General features: G+C 38.5%; 1 protein-coding gene across 3 annotated transcripts in view; it reads right to left on the reverse strand.

Moving 5' to 3' along the window:
- Window positions 1-23006, reverse strand: part of PDE5A (phosphodiesterase 5A) — a 141439-nt gene that overhangs the window by 45887 nt on the left and 72546 nt on the right. For all 3 annotated transcript variants that reach the window (XM_045799065.2, XM_045799067.2, XM_045799066.2), the window contains exons 9-11: window positions 22608-22695; window positions 11806-11981; window positions 7862-7921 (exon numbers count right to left, since the gene is read on the reverse strand). In XM_045799065.2, the coding sequence (XP_045655021.1) occupies window positions 7862-7921; window positions 11806-11981; window positions 22608-22695 (324 nt within the window). The remainder of the gene's footprint in view (window positions 1-7861; window positions 7922-11805; window positions 11982-22607; window positions 22696-23006) is intronic.

Below are 23006 nucleotides of genomic sequence, written 5' to 3' on the forward strand. Positions count from 1 at the left end.
ATCTAATATAATGCCCACACAGAGTAGGAGGTAAATATAAGCGCATAAATGAAATCTTTTTGTGATCATCAAGCATCTAACTAGTTCTCCATAATATTAAATTTAATTAATTTGGCAAAGAGTTATAATACAAATGTTAACACTAATAATGAACCATGTTGTGTCAGAAACAACAGATATATGCTTTCTTACCCTATAGATCAATTATTAATGTTATTTGCTTTAAGAAATTCTAGATATATGTTGAATCCCTTTCATCTGCAAAATAAATATTTCATTACTGTAATTTAAAAAAATCAGCTTCAGTTTGTCTTAAGTCTCATTGAAGTTGATTCATTCACTTCCAAGAACACTGGAAACTCAGGATGGGAAAGCAATGGCCCAAATCCACATTTTAGCAACTCTGGCAAGAAGTTACCTAAAACGGTCACTTCTAGATTACTCCCTTCAAGTAGAGAACTGGTTAAACCTTATAAACAAAGGTTTACATTTGTTCTTAACGACACAGGGTCCTTTTGTCTTCCAGATTTTCCACCTACCTGTTCCACTTAGACTAATTTTTAAAAAAATGAGGGTATACATCCTTGAAGTGCACATTATTAGAATGGCTCAGGCAAAAAGACATGGAACATGACAGGACACATCAAGATCTTGAGGCTGCTACTACTAGATTCTGAGAACTGATTTTCCTCCCACTGTCAGCACTGCTAACAATAACTAATACTGGGGACACATGTACCAGGAACTCCAGTCACTACAACTCCGCAAGGTAAATTCTTTTATTATCCTCTTTTTATAGATAAAGAAACTGACACACAAAGAAGTCACTGATTTGCCTGAGATCACGGAGCTGGAAGTTGAAGTTAGCTCTTCTCCAGACCCATGCGGCTTTATCTATTTCATCAACTAATAAATTATTTCTAACTTCATAATCATTTTAAGGAATAAAGAATGCAAAATCTGGTTGAATATTGAAGAAGCTTGAGTTGTGTTATTTCATGCTAGAGTATAGGCTCTCTAAAAGTTAAATTTTCCAGAATCAACTGATTGATTGATTCACTCGATCATTTGACAAGATATGTAACCCAGGTTCTTGTTAAGCGATCACTAAATTTGGTGATGATGATGATGATGATGGCTCAAGAGCAGGCTGGTGGAGAAGATACACACATAATTGAAATACAGAGTTTTTAAAGAGCAATGGCACAAGTATGTTAGTAGTTTGCACATGACCCATAACAACACAATGATAGAGAATATAAGTACACATTTAACTACTTTTTTTAGTCACTTGTGATGGTTAATTTTTTGTCTCAATTTGACTGGACAGAAGGTGCCCAAATTAAACATTATTTCTGGGTACGTCTGTGAAAGTATTTCTGGATGAGATTAGCATTGAATTAGTGGGCTCAGTAGACTGCCCTTCCCAGTATGGGTTTCCAGTTTAGGGCCTGAATAGAACAAAAGATGGAGGAAGGAGAATGCACCCCTTTTTGGTTCCTATGGATTTGGGGTATCTCATCTCATTTTCTCATCAGCTACTCTGTCCTCAGGGCCGTTAGACTCAAACTGAATTATACAACTGGTTTTCCTGGGTCTCCAGCCTTGCAGACAACAGACTTCTGGATTTCTCAGCCCCCATTAATTGTGTGAGCCAATTCCTCAGAATAAATCTCTCACCTCCTGGTTCTGTTTCTCTGGAGAACACTGGCTAATATAGTCACATATTTTTGTAAAGTCAAAGAGAATATATCCTGAGCATTATCAGTGCCTTACATAAGACAAATGACAGACTTTTTTTTATTCAACTATTTCTTATTATGAAGGCTTTCACACAAGTGTAGAGGGTACCTCTTTGTTTACTTAATAGAAAAATAAAACTTTATAGGAAATAAACTATTTGTAAAGTGTATAGTCTCCTTGAAGCCCAAAAAGCATGTGTCCATGGAAAAATAATACACTTGGGTAAGGTAAATAAAAGAATCATTTAAAAATTATTGAGTTTCTTATTTTTGGTGGATGCCTCATGAAAAAGGTTTATATTTAGCCTGTGGCAAAGTCTCTGGTAACCTCAGAAGAAAATAAAGACATGTGGCTACATGGCTACACAATTCGCTCAACTGTATAATTTTTATACAAAAAAGGTCACACTGCTATCAAAGGCATTCTACCTGCCTTGGGTCTGAAGTATCAAATCTCAAGAGCAAAAATAAAAATTATGAAAACGACTCCTAATAGCCAACTGTTAAGAAAAGGCTCCTTATTCAGAAAGTTATTTATTAAAATAAGTTTGAATAGAAGAGCAGATACTGAACTTGGTCTTCCATAAAAGTCAAATTCTTCCAATTTGCCTCCATGCTTTATAAAGGCATTTTGTTACATTACTCCTGATGTTTATTCATATAAATATTAGGAGGAAAAGAGATTTTCCTCAATGATCCATTCTTCAAGGAAATTATTTTCAGGGATAAAATTAATGTAAGATATCTGATGAGTTTATTGGGAGCAACAAGGAGGCAACCTCACTCAGGGGTTTTAAGCTCCGCCTATCAGTCCCTGATCCCTACCCCCCAACTGGGGGGGGGCACCATTTTACACGAGCAGAGCAGTTTGGTTTCCAGGTCTTTGAATAAAGCCGTCTGACAGCCGTCGCATTATACTTTATAGAAGTCTAATGCCTCTCTTCCCTACTTTTAACATGCACAGAAAATATGTTCTTAAAGAAAAGAATCCACACCACCTACAAGCCTGTTAGAATTTATCTTTCTCTAAGAGGGAAGTGAATCCAAATGCATAGGAGAAAGAAATCTACTTATACAAAGGGAGGTGAATATTCAAAGAACCAAATCTTACAGAGAATAAAGACGTGAATAAGGCACAGCAGGACCAGATTAGCATATTTTCTTTAATAACTACATCAACACGTTTTAAGATTTTTCCTTCTTTCTAACATTATATAAACGTACTCTTTTAAACCTCAATAGCAAAGAGGGGCGCCTGGGTGGCACAGCGGTTAAAGCGTCTGCCTTCGGCTCAGGGCGTGATCCCGGCATTGTGGGATCGAGCCCCACATCAGGCTCCTCTGCTATGAGCCTGCCTCTTCCTCTCCCACTCCCCCTGCTTGTGTTCCCTCTCTCGCTGGCTGTCTCTATCTCTGTCGAATAAATAAATAAAAAATCTTTAAAAAAAAAAAAAAAAAAAAAAAAAAAAAAAAAAAACCTCAATAGCAAAGAGGCACAGAGTGTAACAAATAATGAGCACGCAGTTTTCAAACCACGTAAAGATGGCGCATGACAATGTCAAGATTCTGACAAAATGGATATACGCGTATAAGTAAAACCTTCAAGGTAAATGTATGACTGCAGTTAGGAATAATAAACGCAGATCTGGCTAACAGCTAGTTGGTATATAAGCAGTTCAAGAACGGCGCCACGATACTTTGGAGCTAAGATTACCGTTGGACGTAATCCACCAGGAAAATCAAAAGCAGAAAAGATAAGATCAGCTTGCCAAAGGAAAGCAGGAAGAATCAAACAGAATCTAGTGAGTCTTGCCAATGTGGAAAAGATATAGCCCAGTTAATGGTAGAGACACCTATAAAAATGAATGTATCGACCCATGGTGTACAGGAAGTCCAAAGGACCAAGATGGCTTCAGGGTGATTCTAGCACCTGTTTGAGGAAGAGGGCGCCTAACTGGTTGCCCTAGGTTACTATAGTTCAGTGACACTGGGTATCGAGATCATAACGTCAACTCTTCTTTGTTAGTATCGGCTCAGAATTTTCCATTTATAACTTGACTAACCACATACAGATTTTACACAAAAGTGAGGGAACGTGATGATCACCTTGACACAAGGAACTGGATCGACACTCTGACGCTGACTGAGGCATCAGAGATCTGGGTCAGGGAGCTGGCTCTGCCCTTTCCTGCTGTCACCTGCAGCAGGAACGCACATGCCTGGTCAAGAGAGTTCATGTGAAGTTTCTGGCTCTGCAAGATTAAGGTCAAGATGAAATAAATTCTGTCCTAGCAAATCCTGCCTAAGAGGTCAGCTTCTTCCTCTTTCACTAGTTTGATGCCAAACACCTTTTAGGATACAAAAGGGTCTGTTTGCTTTTAGATACATTACGCGTGATTACAGAAATCGCCATAAAGGAGAAGCTCTACGGACTGAACTGAAAAGCACCGACTCCACGATAAAACTGAGAAGCTTATTTAAAAAAAACTAAACTCTAGGGGCGCCTGGGTGGCACAGCGGTTGGGCGTCTGCCTTCGGCTCAGGGCGTGATCCCGGCGATATGGGATCGAGCCCCACATTGGGCTCCTCCGCTGGGAGCCTGCTTCTTCCTCTCCCACTCCCCCTGCTTGTGTTCCCTCTCTCGCTGGCTGTCTCTATCTCTGTCGAATAAATAAATAAAATCTTAAAAAAAAATAAACTAAACTCTAATACATATTTATTTACTGCCCCTCTAATGAGAGAGGAAAGCAGAAAAGGCCATCAGTCAATCAAATATTCAGTTAGTGGAAATAAATATTGATTACCTTCTGATTATCTTAACTAATAATTTTCTAATAACCATAACCAGGTAGCTGGGGTCCATTTATTTTTATGTGAACAACTTGTGATTAAAGACCGTTAAATGGGATATGGTAGAAGGCTTAGCTGAAGGCCCTATTTCTGCTATCCCCAATTTTAAGTCAAGAGAAATTAGATTAAAAACTCAAGTAAAACAAGGGAAAAAAATAAGGGTTCTGAGTTTCCTATCAACTTTGTTATACTTCTGTTGTAATTAGAGAACTTTTCTGGACATAGGCATAAATATTTAGCATCCTGAAGTATATTACTTAACTCAAGAACTAATTTGTAAAAATAAAAGTTAAGAATACAGTAGACAACTTTTCGATTCACTTTAGGTTTTGAATGGAGATAAATCATCAGTATATGACAAAGGCAGCAACTTTGGTAGTCACTGGATAATGCAGACACCTGTGCAGGTGTGGCTGTAAAGGAATTTTTATTAGGTTGCTAGAAAACCAGCACTGAATTCAGTTGCTGAATTTCAACCAATTTAAATAAAGTACTTGACCTACAAGCTTATAACCCTAAATTTCTCAATGCAGCTGCCAGAAATCGATTTTCCAAATGAAACAACAGATGGTTTTGAACAATACTGCAATATGGCAATTTTCAGTTACTCCGAAGGGTTTTTCTCTTGTTAAAATTATAAAAATAATTGAGAAAATAACTTTCAAATTTTTCTGAAGGACTGTTATTTTCAAAGGGAAAAGCAAAGTTTAATAACCTAAGTGACTTTTCTAGCCTTACCTTTCGACATGGCTCTATTTGCTAGTTTTTATTTATCTAAAACAACACATGGCAGAGTGTAACCTTGGCCTCATTTTAGAACTAATTTAATACTCCCGCGGTGCCTGCAAGCTCTTCAACATGTATCTTTCCATGTGATAATTTCCCACTCACAGTATGCCTTCAGTTCAAACCTTCATCATTCCGGGCAGATTAGACAAACGGGCCAATTAAGCCTGATGTGAAAGATATTTAAAACCTATAAACCTTTGTAAATAATTGAAAAACTGCTCATTCCTTCGAATACCATCGTCAACAAAATAAATACAGCCCACATAGCCTCCAAATAAGGCTAGCCCCAAAAGAAGAAGCTTAACCTTTCAGGAAAAATCACCTCAAGTTCCTTAAACTGTTCTTGGCAAATGACTCCACTTCCGACTCACTGATTTAATTGAGAACGTCTGTAAGTTCTCATCCTTCCTTCCTTCCAGCTCATTGCCTCTCCAGCGCTGTGCAACGGGGTGTGGGCTCTGGATGTGGGCTGCCTGGATTTAGTACTGGCACCACCATCACCCAGGAGATCCTGAGATCCTCTCAACCTCAAATTCCTCAAATTCCAGATGCTAAGGGGTACTGACTTCATGGGGTTGCTGCGGACTAAACACACTTAGTTGACACACGGAAAGAACTTCACAGATGCCAGGTATATGGTGAGTGCTCAATAAATGTAGCTATTATTATTACTATTATTATTATCATCCCTTCCCTCTTGTCTCGCTCAATGCCTGGGCTGCTCCAAGGTCTACCTAGATCTCTTCCCTGCCTTGTACTCACTCGCTCCCCTGCCTTCGCCCTCTGTCCAAGACCATGCTGGTTCTCCAGCTTGTGAGCAATCCCCGCACACAACGACAAAGCAAACCAAAACAAAACACTTCACACTGTTCAGCCAACACCCTTTATAACTACTTCTCCACTCCCTTTTACACAAAACTTACCTTTTAAAACTAGGCTATGATTCATTTCCTCCATTTTGTCACCATTCACTCTTACCTCTGGCAGTTTTACACCTAAAGCCACTTTCTCAACAATCACATGATCACAGAGTCCAGCAGCCTTTTCTCAGTCCTATTTCTGAAACTTCCTACCACTGATGGGCCCTCCTTCCTCTTTGAAACTGGTCCCTTTGCCTTCTGTGCCACTGCCCCATCCTAAATCTTCCTTCCTGCTTACCTACCACTTCTCTACCTCACTCCTCTGGGATCTTTTCCTACTCCTTCCATTGAAACCCAGTTTCCCAAGAGTTTTGCTCTCAGTCTTCCATACCCTCTCCCAACTGCCCCACTCCCATGGGACTCCCCCAAACCCTATGGCAGGACCTCCAAATCACCACCTCTGGTTCAGCCCCTCCTCCCCACTCTAGTCCTGCCTCCACTGACTGTTGAAGACGTCCATCTGGTGGGTCCACCAGCCCCTCACACTTACCATGTTTTAAGTCAAATCTACCAGTTTCCCTTCTTAATATTTCCACTTTCGTCAGTTAATGGCACCATCATTCTTTGACTTACGAAGGTCAAAGCATTTCAGTCATCTTTAATCTTCTCTCTCCCTAACAGCTCATAACAGACAGCACTCGGTCTGTGTGTGAGTGCTGGAACTAGACCATATGAGTTTGTATCCTGGCTTCCCCACTTTCTGCCAGTGTGACCTTGAGCAAGTCACTTGGCTTCTCTAGCTTCAGGGTGGCCTTCATAACACAGCTGTACAGATTACATAAGGAAATGTACATAAGGCCACAGAGGGTTGGCATTTGGCCAGCTATGATGACGACGACAATGAAAGAGAACCTCAATCATCTGTTCACACCCTTCTCATTCTTTACAGACTTGTCACATTTCATGTAGACCTTCTCCATGTTGTCCCAAGTAACTTTCAACTCAGAAGGCCACTTGCCTTTGTTGTCAATGTGTAAGTGCCTCAAATTTTCATTAATCTCAACCAAGACCTAGAACATTTAACATTCTACTTACATATTGGTACGTTTTTTTCTCTTACCATACTAAATAAAAAATGTAATGAGAATTCAGGAACTGACCTTATTTGAAAATTTCAAATAACATTCCATAAGCCATATGGTCAGACATTAAAATCACTCTCAAGTCTGATAATGCCGAGCAGGTTATCGGCAACAAACTACAAAATCTTTGTTGTCATTACCCCAACCAAGCCACCACCTCGTGGTCACCTGTCCACATTTCCCCAGGAACTGAAATGTAAGTTTAGTTCAGGGCTAAGAAAGATGTAACATTACTGGGAAAAAAAATCAGAATCATATTAAGTCAGTATATTGTCTTTTGCTTTGTATCATCAGTGACTTTGTGGCCCTACAAGAAAGTAGAATTGATTAAATATTTTTACAAATGTCCATCTAAATATTTACCACATTTAATTCAACGGGACCATTGCTATTATAAGCAGTTATCCTAAGAGAACCATGTTTATGTATTACTTAGATGTCAGCACTCAGTCACTTTTACAAAGACAGAGGAGAATTACCGCTAAGGACTGGAGCTCTCTTGTTTCCTCCTCTGCTGCTGAAGCATGATAGGACAGAACCTACAGGGCAGGAAACAAAGGAAAACAGGTTATCCGAGAGAGGACTACCGAAGGCACTCTGACAGCCTCAAGCTTGAGATTCTGCTAAAACTTCCTAGAGACAGAACTAGACGCCTGAGAACGTCAAATCATGTTTCCTGCTTTCTTGAACAGACAGAAAAATCCCAGATTTCGATTCAATTGCGTGTTTTGGAAGACAAAAAGTTATATTACACTCCCTATATTCAGAGAACGTCTTGTCACTTTATCCTGACACCACTGATACAAAGAGCACATTATTAATCAGCCATGCTACCTGCTCAAACTGGGCAGAAAATTTATTTTGCACTGCTTTTTTTCTTTTTGTACTGCTTTTTAAAAAATAATAGTGACTTTTAATTTTACCTGTGTACAGAATTAAGAAAAAAATCTTTGCATACACTGACATTTTAACGTTTAACATTGATATTTGGAAAGAAAGCAGTCTAGAAGTGGCCTGCAGATGAGGCCAATGACCAGTGTAGAATTTCATAAAGAAAAATTGCATGGCTGGAATGTAATGTCATACAGATTCAGGGATCTCTTTCCACTCCTAGGTCAAGAGCTGAGAAGCGTAGCACTGGCCTATAAATCCCTCCGTTAACATCTGAGGACACCGAGGCACAGGCATTCTCATGACTTGGTGGCAACCCCATACTTAGTGAGAGGACAGGGAGGCCTGGGACCCTGCTTTCAACTCCTACTCTAGTATGCTTTCTGTTACCCTGTAGAGTTAAAAAGACAGGCTTACTATTTTCTTATACCTTAATGTAAGAATCATTAATTCCCAATTTTGAAAGTAATAACTTCAGGGTAATGGGATAATATTTTCGACATTCTTTTGAACAGAGGGAGTGGTCATATTTAAAATGTCTACCATATTTAAAAAATTTTTTTTGAAAGTTCATTTTTGACAGAGACAACCTAGATTTACTAAAACCCCCAAAGATTTTAGCATGATTGATAAGAAGGTAAGCCATTTTCAGATTTTAAGTGGGGAATTGAGTAATTGAGCAGCCTGAACTAGTTTTCCTTGAACCAGTCTTTAAAACTTTAAACAATTCAAAATCTAAAATGGCATATATGTCTCTTATCTTGTGATTCAGAACATTTATAATACCACGCTCTACTGGATATGTCTTTGTATTTGAACCATTAAGCACTAGGAAACCCCAGGAAACTGGGAGCTGCTGTCTTCTGCTCACATGAAATCAATGGGTCATGGTGGCTAATGGATCGCTGTTGGGACCACAGAGCTAGTTTGTTGAGGAAAGCGAAGACTGTGGCCATGCACTAGTCTAATATAAAGAATTGCAACACAACACAGATGAATGAACACCAGAATAACATGCCATTCTAAATTTTTTAAAAAAAAGAGATTTTGGGGCGCCTGGGTGGCACAGCGGTTAAGCGTCTGCCTTCGGCTCAGGGCGTGATCCTGGCGTTACGGGATCGAGCCCCACATCAGGCTCCTCCGCAAGGAGCCTGCTTCTTCCTCTCCCACTCCCCCTGCTTGTGTTCCCTCTCTCGCTGGCTGTCTCTATCTCTGTCGAATAAATAAATAAAATCTTTAAAAAAAAAAAAAAAAATAAATAAATAAATAAAAAAAAGAGATTTTGTCTCACTGAAAAAAATAGCACCTTACTCATAGGGTCGTAAGGATTAATTTTGTTAATACAGGCATACCTCAGAGATACTGCGAGTTTGTTTCCAGACCACTGCAATAAAGCCAATATTGTAATAGAGTGAGTCAAATGAATTTTTTGGTTTCCCAGTGCACGTAAAAGTTAGTTGACACTATACTCTAGTATGTTAAGTGTGCAATAGCATTATGTCTAAAAAAACCAATGTAATACCTTATTTAAAAAATACTTCATTGCTTAAAAAAAAAATGTAACCCATCACCTGAACTTCCAACATGTCCTAATCACTATCACAGAACACCACAGCAAACATAATAATAATGAAAAAGCTTGAACTACTGTGAGAATTACCAAAATGCAACACAGAGACACGAAGTGAGCAAATGCTGTTGGCAAAATGATGCCGACAGACTTGCTCAACATAGGGTCGCCACAGACCGTCAGTGTGTGAAAAATGCAGTATCTCTGATGGGCGAAAAGGCAAAGCACCATAAAACGAGGTATGTCTGTACCTGTGAGCATTAGGACACAGAGCAAGCGCATTTGATAAAGGTTTGCTATTACTATCATTGTTGTTTTATTGTCACGCTAATGATCATGGCTTCCAGGTCAAAATAATTCACCATCATAAGAAAACCTGAGGAGTTTGTGTCCCTGGCTTTTATCCAGTGCCTCATAAGGACAGGAAAATCTTTCTCAAGGTTAAACTTGTGAGCATAGACAGGACTTCCCATAGTGAATTGAAAAAAAAATAGATGTATGCTAAGTAAAAGCCTAATTACTCATATATTTAACTAAAGTAAAACTACAGTGTAAAAATAAATCTCAACCAGGAAAATGTTCAAAGATTTTGAACTAAATTATATAACGTCTGGGATTTGCGTCAAAATAATCAATGGATGAAAGCGGAAGAAGAGTGCAGAGAAGCAAGCAAGCATATGCAGGAATGAGATCGGCCATGGGTCAATAATTATTAAAGATGGCTAATGAGTACATGGGTGCTCACTAAGCTATTCTCTCCACTTCTGTATATGCCTGCAATTTTCCATGATAAAAAGTTTTACAAAAAGAGATAATTTCTAATTGATAACTGGCTTAGATTCAATTCAGTACAAAGCCATGGAAACTATTAAAAATTTGATTAAAAATTATATAAACACACATACATGTCTACACATGTATATACATGTGTGAAACTGCATGTGCACATATACTGTATAAATGTAACTTCAGGTATGTGTGTGCATATGTACACATATGCATATATTCGTGTGTATATATGTACATGTACATATACATACGTTTGTGTGTATTTGAAAAATATTTCCACTGGCTTATAATCCAGATCTCTTACATGATACTATGGCAATGCTATTCGTGTTACATATTCATTTCAGAAAGTAAAATATACCATCTTGGTTACTAGTAAATTTTTACTTACAATGCATATCTTTCGAGCTATGTATTTTTTTAGAGGACTGGAGGAAAAGTTACCATAATCCAAACACTGATACCCACTGATCTCAATCAACTAAATAAGAGGAGGCACTCAAATATATTTCACACCAGTGTGTGAATAAGTAGAGACATTTGTCCCTCTGAAGTCTATTTCCCTAAACTAATGTAAGAAATTTCTGTGTTATACAAAGGGAACACTTTCAGGCAGTTTGCAGAATTCATCTGGAAAGGGCTGGTAGTCCCACGTGGGAGGGAGCCTGAGGTCAGTGTCCAAGTCAGTGGTTCATGAGCTGCCTGCACATTCGGAATCACTTGGGGGGGGGGTGCTCTGGAATAACATAGATCCCCAGCCTCTACCCAAGACTTAGGAGTCAGGATTTTCAGAAGTGGGATCCTTCAATCTGTCATTTAGGGTTTCTGTTTTTGTCTTTTTAAGATGCGTGACTACAACTGTTCACAAGAAGATGGGAGGCTCAGGCAGTGGAAAAGGGACAGGTTGCAGTGACAGCAGACGTCTCTGTGACTGGATTCTTAAGGTCAAAGGAATAAAGGGACAACCAGCCCGAGTTCTGGTTTGGTCATATGACCTTTGATAAGTTTCTACAATATTCTGGGTCTCAGTTTCCTTAACTGTTTAAATGAGGAACTAAGGATTCAGTCTGATTCTCTGAGGAGACAGTGACCCCACAAATGGTTCCGGGGGAAAGGGCAGAAGCTGAGTGTGTGGCCACAGAGACCGAGAGGGACCCGCACGCGCCAGCCCACCTCCAGTGTGACCATTTGCTTGGCCATGGCTCTCTCCACTGCTTCATACATCTGTGTGTTCTGGATCCCCAAGCCACAAAAGATGACAAAAGCCTCCAGAAACTGTTCGTCATTTCGGTTGAAAGGCTTAACCTTGCCAGTATTCTCCTCCATCTTATTAACAAGTTGACAAACCCCTGTAACAATCCAAGAAATTTGAGTAAATATTATTAATTATTATAGTTTTTATTGACTTTAACACACACCCCCCAAAGATTGTCTTATACTTTCCTCTTAGGTATGCTTGGAATCTCCAAAGAGGCAAACAGATCCTCACAAATATAAGCTAGAGAAGTAAACTGAATTAATTTACATGAGAACTTGGTTTTACACAGTCCTAAATGTATGTTGCCTGTGTTCAAAAAAAAATCCTAGAGTACTATTTTCTTCCAGACTCGGTCACAAGTTTTAGATCACTTGAGTCCCCAAAGACAATCTGTCCTTTGGAGACTAATTGGATTTTTGTATACTTGCCAAGAGAACAATTTTGATGCACATCAGAATTTTGGGTCACACAGACTGCCTTTCCTGACTGAGAAACCAGAAGTTAAAAAACACAATTACATACAAAATAGGATGCAGAGAACAGACAGTTCACATAGACAGCCTCAAATTTCAAATAAGCACCTCTGCATCCAGGAGAATCCTATTTGCAGACAGCTTTTGATACTGCAAATAAAAATGACTGTTTAGAAAGAAAAGCAGAACTAACCTCCTAAATCCTGGCTTCTCTTAGAAGGTCAAACATACAGTCAATATAAATGGAAACTTACATCAACATTATGATAAATCCTTACTGAACTAGTTCCACAGGATTCTGAGCCTAGTGGCCTCTCTTTGAAGGGTTTGGTGACCTCCTACCTCTGGGTTTAACAAGTGTTGTTAAATCTTTATTTCTTCTGTCTCTAAATATATAATGACAGAGTTCCGTCGTGTGCCCACTGAGGGGCAGGTATTGTGCTAAAATCTTCAGGACACACATGATCTCTAGGCCTTCTGATCTACGCTGTGAGGTAGGGGTGACCCTCCCCATTTTACAGATGGAAAAACTGAGTCCCAGAAAGGTCAAGTCATTATGCTTAGATCCAAAATTCAAACGCCAGCTCGGGCCAGTCCCCAAGGCCACAGTTGCCCACGTGCTGCTGCTCTGTGCCCTTGTACCTCCTTCCGGTCACTGCTGGCAGTCCCCTGACTGTATCTCCCTTGCTCACACCTTGGCCTATGCTTTTCCACCGGCCTCCACTGCTCCCCCCAGGCTCTTTCCTGTGAGCAGTGGACACCTCAATTTCCTTCACCATAGCTCCTGGAGGCAGCCCACCGCCCAGCCGAAGCTGGCACTTCTCTTATCTTTGCCCTTAAGATGATCACTCGGTATGTGTCCTTCTCCGATCGGCTTCTTTCACTAAATTCCACTCCTGAAACCAATGCTCACACTATATGTGAACTAACTAGAATTTACATAAAAATTTGGAGAGAAAAAAAAATGATAGCTCGGTGTATCATGGCAGATTTTATTTCTGGGTCTCTTTCTAGGCTGTACGTATCTTGGGCCTAGAGATTTTATTTTATCAGTTCCACTGTCTCAGCTAGCAAAATGCCTGGTCTATAGCAGGAACTCGAAAAATGTTAACTGAGCTAATGAAAGAATGCAGGACTGCGGCTCTGACCCAAACTACTTTCCCATGAAGACTACAGTCTGTTATCTCTTATTTTTCCCAGAGCACAAAAGGATTTCATGGGGTCCACAGTGATACATGCTTGCACTTTAAGTCCCTTTATCGCCATCGATGTGCAATTTATTTTTAACCCTACAAATTAACCGCGCTCTCATTTCTGCTCATTGTTGTTTGTTTGTGGGAGGTTTTCTACGTTAGACAGGAAAGACATCCTCATCTATCTGGATTAGTACCGTACGGATTACTTCTCTAACACTTAATTCCATTATCAAGAAATACTTTAAACGAAACATAATGAATTTGGACACTGCCAGAAAAACCATAATTCAATGGCAATCGGCATGATCTTAAAAGCACAAGTCCCATGTATATGGTACAACACAGGGGTTCTGTCCCCCAGCCTTCGTGAATCACCAAATTACACACGTGGAACTGCTGCTCTTGGATCTGGCTAGCACCCAAATCACATTTTCTTGAGAGTCACGTGTTTCATGCCTTAATCCTCACATCACAAATGTAATCACCTTTAATTTTGACTGAAGTTGTCTCCTCTCTGATGGCCACTTTTCATAAACAAGATTTTTCTTTTTAACACTTCATAATAATTACTGTACGTCCGGAAAGGAAAAGGCAACGGGAAGGGGCTGAGACGTGGCTGTCAGGCAGGCTCCTGGGCTTCTGACCTCACTAAGTACCTCTCCTGCACGTCCGCTCCAATCTAGGCCTTAGGCAAAAGTCACTGAATGTGCATTAAGAAATATTACTGAATACCTCTGGAATTCAAAGATATCGAAATGAATGTGAAATGTACCAATACCAGGAGTTGGCTGTCACAACCATAGCTCAGAGCAGAACAGCTGAAGTGTGTTGGCATTACAATCCACCAATCTAGATACGTATGTGTAGACAGAGCTAAGTTCAGTGCAAGGAAAAGGGGTGAAGACTAATTATCCATTTAAGCATATAATTTAATGCTCCTTTGAAAGCAGAATGGACAGTCATACTTCTATAGCATTCACGATCATCCTGCTGATTTCTCTATAGTCTATCAAACAAAAATACCCAAGTTAAAAAAAAAAAAGCTATGAAGAAGAAGGTTTATAACAAACAAACAGGAGAAAATATAAAGCCTGGACACATTTACAGAAGGGTTTTCAGAACTTCATTAATTACTGCAAGAGTGAATAAGAGTACAATAATGAACTTTAAAACGCACTTGAGATGCCACATCTACCAGCAATCCACATAAAATCAGAATCACTTCTCTATAAAAACAAAGTATTTAATGCAGAACCCAAAATAAAACGAAACCACTCAGCAACAATCGATTAATATATACAATCATAGAAGAAAATACTCAAAAGCATTAGGCGAAAACCAAGAGCGAGCAGTCAGTAAAGTATCAGTGTCACTGAGTATTAGGGGAGCACACCAAGTACTCGCACTGACGTAGCTTCGTGTGGTCATCACAGCAGCTCTGAGAGCTACGCCGCCACCTATGGCATCTCTAGCAATTACGCTGAAGGGACTGGATGGCTTCTCAAATCACCCAATTATGCTTCCTTCTCTGTAATTCCAGGGATCAGACGTTGTTACCAACCACAGTTTCCCCCTGGCTTTTTGCCAGAGCAGGGGGTAAGTAAGCTCTCAGATCCTGTTTGTGGTCTCATGTACTCGCTACCATACAGTGTGGACTCCGACACCAGCATCCTGTCTTGCTAATACGTAAGACCAGCCCTGATCACCAATCTTGCGAATACTTTTTTTTGCACTTGTCATTTGTCAGTTATCTTAATTTGAGGTTTTCTGTTGTACAGCGTCTTGCTTTTAAGAGAAGCGTCCCCATTTTAAGATTATATATGAACCTGTATTTTCCCCTAGTACTTTTATAGATTCATCGTATCACATTTAATTTTTTTTTTTAAAGATTTTATTTATTTATTCGACAGAGAGAGACAGCCAGCGAGAGAGGGAACACAAGCAGGGGGAGTGGGAGAGGAAGAAGCAGGCTCATAGCGGAAGAGCCTGATGTGGGACTCGATCCCAGAATGCCGGGATCACGCCCTGAGCTGAAGGCATCCGCTTAACTGCTGTGCCACCCAGGCGCCCCCACATTTAATTTTTTAATTCAACTTAATATTTTTCCCCAAGTTGTTACTAGATTCTTAAAATACTTGAATAGCTATCCCTTTTCCAATGATTTGAATTGACACCTTAAATACTAAAGTCATACTTTTTTTTACTAGGTACTTTTTCACATTTTAATATTTTTGAAATCAGTTTGCATCCTAATCAAATGCTTGTCATAGTTTAATTGAAATCATTTTTTTCTTTCTTGGAAGTACAGAAAGTGAAGTCTTTCCACCAATTTCTTTTTTTTTTTTTAAAGATTTTATTTATTTATTTGACAGAGATAGAGACAGCCAGCGAGAGAGGGAACACAAGCAGGGGGAGTGGGAGAGGAAGAAGCAGGCTCATAGCAGAGGAGCCTGATGTGGGGCTCGATCCCATAACACCAGGATCACGCCCTGAGCCGAAGGCAGACGCTTAACCACTGTGCCACCCAGGCGCCCCTTTCCACCAATTTCTAAGGTCATCTTAGAAACAATGAGCTATTGGGGCGCCTGCGTGGCTCAGTCGTTAAGTGTCTGCCTTTGGCTCAGAGCGTGATCCTGGATCCCTGGGATCGAGTTCCGCATCAGGCTCCTCCGCTCAGAGCCTGCTTCTTCCTCTCCCACTCCCCCTGCTTGTGTTCCCTCTCTCACTGTCTCTCTCTCTATCAAATAAATAAATAAAATCTTAAAAAAAAAGAAACAATGAACTATTATATACAATAACACTAATACACATATGTACTAGACTTGGATCTGCATTTAGACTTTCTATTGTATTCCATCCATCTTTCCATCCTTTCTGGCACACATATGATACTTTTTTTATAAAAATATTTTATTTATTTGGCAGAGAGAGCAAAAGAGCACAAGCAGGGGGAGCAGCAGGAGAGGGAGAAGAAAACTCCCTGCTGAGCAGGGAGCCCGATGTGGGACTTGATCCTAGGACCCTGGGATCATGACCTGAGCCGAAGGCAGATGCTTAATTAACCGACTGAGTCCCCCAGGCTCATCCACATATGATACTTTTAATTATGTTACTTTTACAGGATTATTTTAATTTCTGACAGAGCAAACCTCTATCAATCAACTCTGATTCTTTTCATATGTGATTCTTCCAGATGAGTTTTATAAATGTTGGTCAGGAATTACCCTTCCCTCTGAAAAAAACTCTTATGAGGATATGTATTAAAATTGATATAAATCTTACAGAATAGGTTCTTATCATTGGGAAATGTTATGTCCCTTCACTTATTAAAGATTTTTAAGGTACGAGAATATTATAGTTTTCCTCATAAAGATGCTACATATTTCTGGGCTACATTTATTCTTTGCTACTATTATAAATGGGATTTTTTTCTATTATTATTTTCAAATAAATTTGTCTTGGCATAAATTAAAGTTAATTCTTTTTAATAATCTGATAACCAGGAACTTTTAGAACTCTCTGTAGAGATGTATTTTCAGCTGATTCCACTGGGCTTTCCACCTCATAATCTTATCATCTGGAAGTTTTTTTTAATTTTGCCTTTTCTTTTTCTGTATCTCACATTGTTTCATCTCCTCCCCTCTGATTGCTTTGGTTAGAATTTCCTTTGGGCAATAATTTTTTTGTTTTTGTTTTTTATTTTAATGACTTTAAAAATAACTTTCTCAATTACTTCTATGAAAAATTTAAAACTTGAATTAGTATTGGTTATTACCAATTTTTTTTTAAAGATTTTATTTATTTATTTGACAGAGAGAGAGACAGCCAGCGAGAGAGGGAACACAGCAGGGGGAGTGGGAGAGGAAGAAGCAGGCTCATGGCGGAGGAGCCTGATGTGGGGCTCGATCCCGTAACGCCGGGATCACGCCCTGAGCCGAAGGCAGATGCCTAACCGCTGTGCCACCCAGGCGCCCCATGGTTATTACCAATTTTTATGGAATTTCTCCATTTCATCAAAATGTATTACCTTTTTGGTATACTGTACTACCTAACATCTTTTAAAATTTCTTCTCTATCTATAATTACATTTCTTTTCTCATTCCCACTTGTGTATTTCTTATTATCCTCTTTACCTGTGTTGCCAGTTTATTGTTATTGTGTTCTCTCATTATCTTTTCTTCACTATCCCTTCCCCATTTCATAAACTTGTAATTTCAATTGCTTTTCTCTGCTTTCAATTTATTCATTTATTGGGCGGCAGCATAGAAGGTGAGAAAGAGAGGTGCTGTTTTTCTAATGTCTTCACAGTTGAACGCTTCCATTAATTTTATTTTTTCTTAATTCAGAAATGACTGCTTTGTGTTGTATGTGCGTATATCATCAATTTTTGTAAGTTTCTGATGGATATTTGACAGGAGTTTGAATTTGTAAATTATGAAATATAAACATAAATCTGTAGTTGCTAATTAAATCCACTTCATTTTTTATATTAATTAATTCTAATGTTCCCTTAATTTTTCCTGTACTTTTAACCTTTAACCCTCTGAGATGTGCACCAAAGACTCCCACTATGACTACCAGTTTGTCCATTTCTCCCTGTGTTTTTAATAGCTTTGGCTTTTATATATCAATGATGTTAGTTTAGTAGAAGCATTTATGACAATTATACTTTCTTAGTGGATTTTAACTTTCATCAGAGCAAAGCATCCCTTTACATTATGTTTTTACCTTAAATTAGACTTTCTCTGATATTAATATTCATCTCTATTCAAATATTGCCCATTTTATGTAAAATGTGTTTTTACGAATGGTATATACCTCATATCTTACAGAAATCCCCTCATTATTTCTAGTCTAGTATAGGTAAGCTTCTGTTTTCCAATACTACTGTGAAGTTTTTCTTACTATTTTTTTAATCAATTCTTGAAACTGTAATTCTTTTTTTCTTTTTAAATTATTTTTTACTTAAATTCAATTAATTAACATATAAGGTATTATTGGTTTCAGAGGTAGAGGTCATTGATTCATCAGTCTTATATAATACCCAGTGCTCATTACATCACATGCCTTCCTTAATGTCCATCATCCAGTTACCCCATCCCCCCCAGCCCCCTCCCCTCCGGCAACCCTCAGTTTGTTTCCTAAAGTTAAGAGTCTCTCATGGTTTATATTTATTTTTATTCTATATATTTTCACTTTTATAATTTTAACCTTACTTCCCTAATTTTATTTTTTTCTCATTTTCTTCCAGTTATTATTGCGCCTACGGTCTTATTGCCTGGAGCCTGCTATAACTAAGCATCATTTACAATTCTCTGGGGAAAAAAACCAGGTACTTTCAGCATTATAAGCAATGTGTACCACGGATGACTGCGGTTTAATTACGCTTGCGTTAGAACATCCTAGCAAGTATTTTTATAAACAAATGAGCAGTTAGTGATATTGCCAAACGGCAACATTTAATATGAAAAAGTGAAGTAGGGTCAAATTTAAACCTATAATTTTAGAATATTTATCTATGTCTTAAAATCAAATTGCAACACATAGATGAGCAGCAAATTAGGACAGTAGTCAATTTAGAACATACATTCAGTGAGAAATACAGTCGAGCCATGAACAACATGGATTAGAACTACGAGGGTTCGCTTACATGTGGATTTTTTTTTATAAATATAGTACAGTACTGTAAATGTGGATTTTTAAAAATAAATACAGTACAGTACTGTAAGTGTATTTTCTCCTTATGATTTTCTTAGTAACATTTTCTTTTCTCTAGCTTACTTTATTGTAAGAAAGCAATACATAATATATATAACATAGAAAATAAGTGTTAATCAATTGTTTCTGTTACTGGGAAGATTTTCAGTCAACTGTAGGCTACTAGCAGTTAGGTTCTGGAGGATTTAAAAGTCATACATGGATTTTAGACTGCATGGGGGGTGTCAGTGCACCTCACCTCAATATTGTTCAAGAGTCCGATGTACATATTTCTCATACTTCACTGTCAAGCAATGTGTGATATAACACCATAATTTTTGTTATACTTTTTTGTTAACTAAGAGAAGAAAATATAAGTTATTTAAAGTGGAGATGTTCTCAACGTTTTGTTGTTTTTTGTTTTGGTTGGGAATGGGACTAATCTCTTCAAATTCTGTCCTGAAATTGGCATGGAAAATCAGAATAAGAATTTCTAGTAAATACGATTTGGGAAAAAGGCATATTTAGCCTAATAAATAGGGGAAATAATTGGTTAAAATAAATGAATGTTGAATGAGAAAAATATTTCCTTAACGGCATTGGAAGCAAAACTCTGGAAACACTCTGAATTAGCCAGAGCACTAAGAAAACATTTGATATGAAACAATACCTCGGGGAATACAACAGGCCCCATACTGGTCTAATGTCTATAATTTCATCTAAATGTCAGTAATGGAAAAATGGGAGGGGGAAGGAAGATTACAAAAAACACATGGGTCTGTCTGCCTTTCTGCATGTAACTCCATGGGGATTCTCTATTAGAATTACATAACAGACGAATCTGGCCTGTGCTATGTAAGAAAAATTATCTACAGCCATGACATTTTCCACGCTGCATCTGTGGACACAAAACACAGGCGAGAATTCAAATTTTCTGTTTTGTCACACTTTTAAAGAGCAGGGAGCTCTGGAGAGGTTTCTTCTTGTACTTGGAATCAGCGTGAGCCCCCCCAAGCCCCCATTTTTTCCCTTTCTTTTTATTAATAGGGAATTTTTCCTCTCCGAAAATAACATTTGCTTACTTTTGGCTCTGTTATCAAGTAGGGTGACACGAAATGCAGGCCGAGTCTGATTACTTCAATGAGTTTTTTTTTTCTGCTCACTTGAAGGAAACATGGCAGGGTCATAGCTTATGAATTTTGAGCAGATCTGAAAGGTTATTTAGTTCACCTCTGCAGAGATGAGTCATGTGCTCATAATGTTTTAAAGGGTTAAAGGAAGAGTGGAGCCAAATGGACACCGGGAGTCCACTCCCCACCTGGGGCTGTTTGCACTTCACTGAACCAGCTCGTCATTTGCGTCAAGTGATGACAAAACCTGATATATAACTTCCTCCAGCAACTCCCCATTCCCCATTATTATTCCAAAGAGATCCTGCTGAGGAAAAGCAAAGATGTGACCTGATGTGGCAAGGGGCAACTCAGTCCTCCTTATGAAATCTCATGAGGGAAGAATGTATCTCCTTCTGGAATTTCATTTCACATTTTCAAAGGTGAGAGGCAGCTTTGTAGTAAGTCCTCATGCTTATATCAAAAAGCATTAAAAATATATTTATAATGTATATTTCTAATGTAGTTTTCACCTTGCATTCCCTAGCAAATAAAATTTTATAACATAACATTTCCTTGGGATCATATTGTAAGGCACCCAGGTCAGTTTCCTTTTTGCTAATGTTAGCAAATCGATGGGTGATGATCTTGAAAAGCAAACCCCCACACCATGTATTTGTCAGCCTCTACTCTTCTGAGAGCTGTGAAGAGTGCAGGTGACCAAAGAGCTGGGCCAAGAGTCGCCAGGCTGGTTTCTGAGGGACTTTACGAGGCAATTCACCAGGGTCAGGATCTGACTCCTTGCCTTGTAGGCTTAGAAACTAGATGACCATGGCTGAAGACAGAGCCATCTCTCTGGGGTAGAGTCACAGTCACTGAGTTCACAAGACTGCTAGCTAACACCAGAATAGTCACGGATAGCACGAAACAGATCCGTCCCAGGGAACAGGAGCACCCGAAACTCCAGCCCACTGCCTCAAGTCCAGTTCACAGATTTCTCAGAAGAAACAACTGTCAAAGCTATCAATGTATTTTTGAGTACATGAATAATACATTCTCCTCCTAGGAGTTAAGCTACCTTGGGAAAATATAATCAGAACAAGGGAAGTCAGATTGGTGGGATGCTTAATGGCATACCCTGGTCATGCATCTCACAGGAAGGAAGCACACCAGCAAAGCTACTAGAATAGTCGACCGCGACAACCTGCTCCACCCACTGCCCCCTAAGCACTGGTCTCACCACATGGTCAGAACACTCTACCCACACTGATACAACTTAACTACATCTGTCTCCACTTAAGGGGCAAAGATTCCCTGACCCCTGAACAGAGCCTCAATACGTATTTTCAATATTTGCCTTTTTTTTTCTATTTTCTATTTCATTATAATACCTCCCTTCCCTGACTTTCCGACTGATCTCCTCCTTCGATAAAGTTACAGTTAAGCCCTGCAACCTGGAAACTACTCAGACTTCTTAAGGTAAATTTATATTTCTAAGCCTCACTTCATTAGGGTTTCTATATAAAAGTTTAGCCTTTAGAAGGTCTTCATATTTCCTTTATTTCCAAGTTCTCGGGACAATGTTAACAGTTCAGACTACTTTCACAGGTCAATCATGCATGACTGGCATATAAAACCTCGTACTTTCTGTACTACTCTTACCATAACCTGCAACGCCAAGAAACAAATATGTCCATAACAGGTTAACACCATTCCATATTTCCTGAGGATGCATTCTCCCAACATTCCTGAAGTAGACGTTTTTCTATTACCTTAATATAAGAATGTAAGCTCCCTGAGGGTGGGGATTTCCACTTTGCTCACCAATTTATTCCAGATCACTAGAACACTGGAGTGTTCAATAAATATTTTTGAAAGAATGAATATAATCTAAAATGTAAACCCTGTATTTAAAAAAATCAGAAGAAATTAGACTCTTCAAAACAAGGCACATTATCAACTTGATGTCTCTCAGTCTACAAACTTTGCAACATATCATTCTTCAACAAAAATCCTGTTGAAAAGCATTATAATAATCACTAAGATACATTATAGTTAAGATATTTAACAATGCCTGTTAACATTTATCAATATGAAATTATTTCAAAGTTCTTTTATTATTTCAATTTTTATCTTTTTTGACACATTTTATTTCCCAAAATTACACTTGAAGGAAAGAAGTTTCTGGGAATACATTTTTTTCTTTAATAAGTGCAGATTAGAGAGTAGTAAAAAGCTTTACCTATCACTTTATTCTTCTTTCCATTTTTTATAGGCGTACAAAGCAAACTTCTAATGCATTGCTGGTTGACATTTCCTGTGTTTTCATTCTAAACAAAAACAAAAATAAAACAAAGCAGGTACAAATTATGAAGAGACTGATTTGCCCACTAGGTGCTATGTAAGCTGGATCAGACATCTGAAACCACTAACATATTCATTCATCTTTTATTAGCTAGAGATAACGTCAGAATGCAGAAAATGTACAAATTATAATGAAGTTCACATTAACGCAATATGCAGCAATTAGTCTTTACATTATTAAAAGTAATAAATATCCTATATATTTCTTTTTTTTTTTTCATTCTAAACTTTCCAAGCAGCTTTTGGTAATATTGAGCAAACTATTTATGCAATTATT

This window comes from Ursus americanus, chromosome 13 (genome assembly GCF_024610735.1).
Source record: "Ursus americanus isolate L20-20 chromosome 13, mUrsAme1.1.p, whole genome shotgun sequence".
NCBI classification, from domain to species: Eukaryota; Metazoa; Chordata; class Mammalia; order Carnivora; family Ursidae; genus Ursus; species Ursus americanus.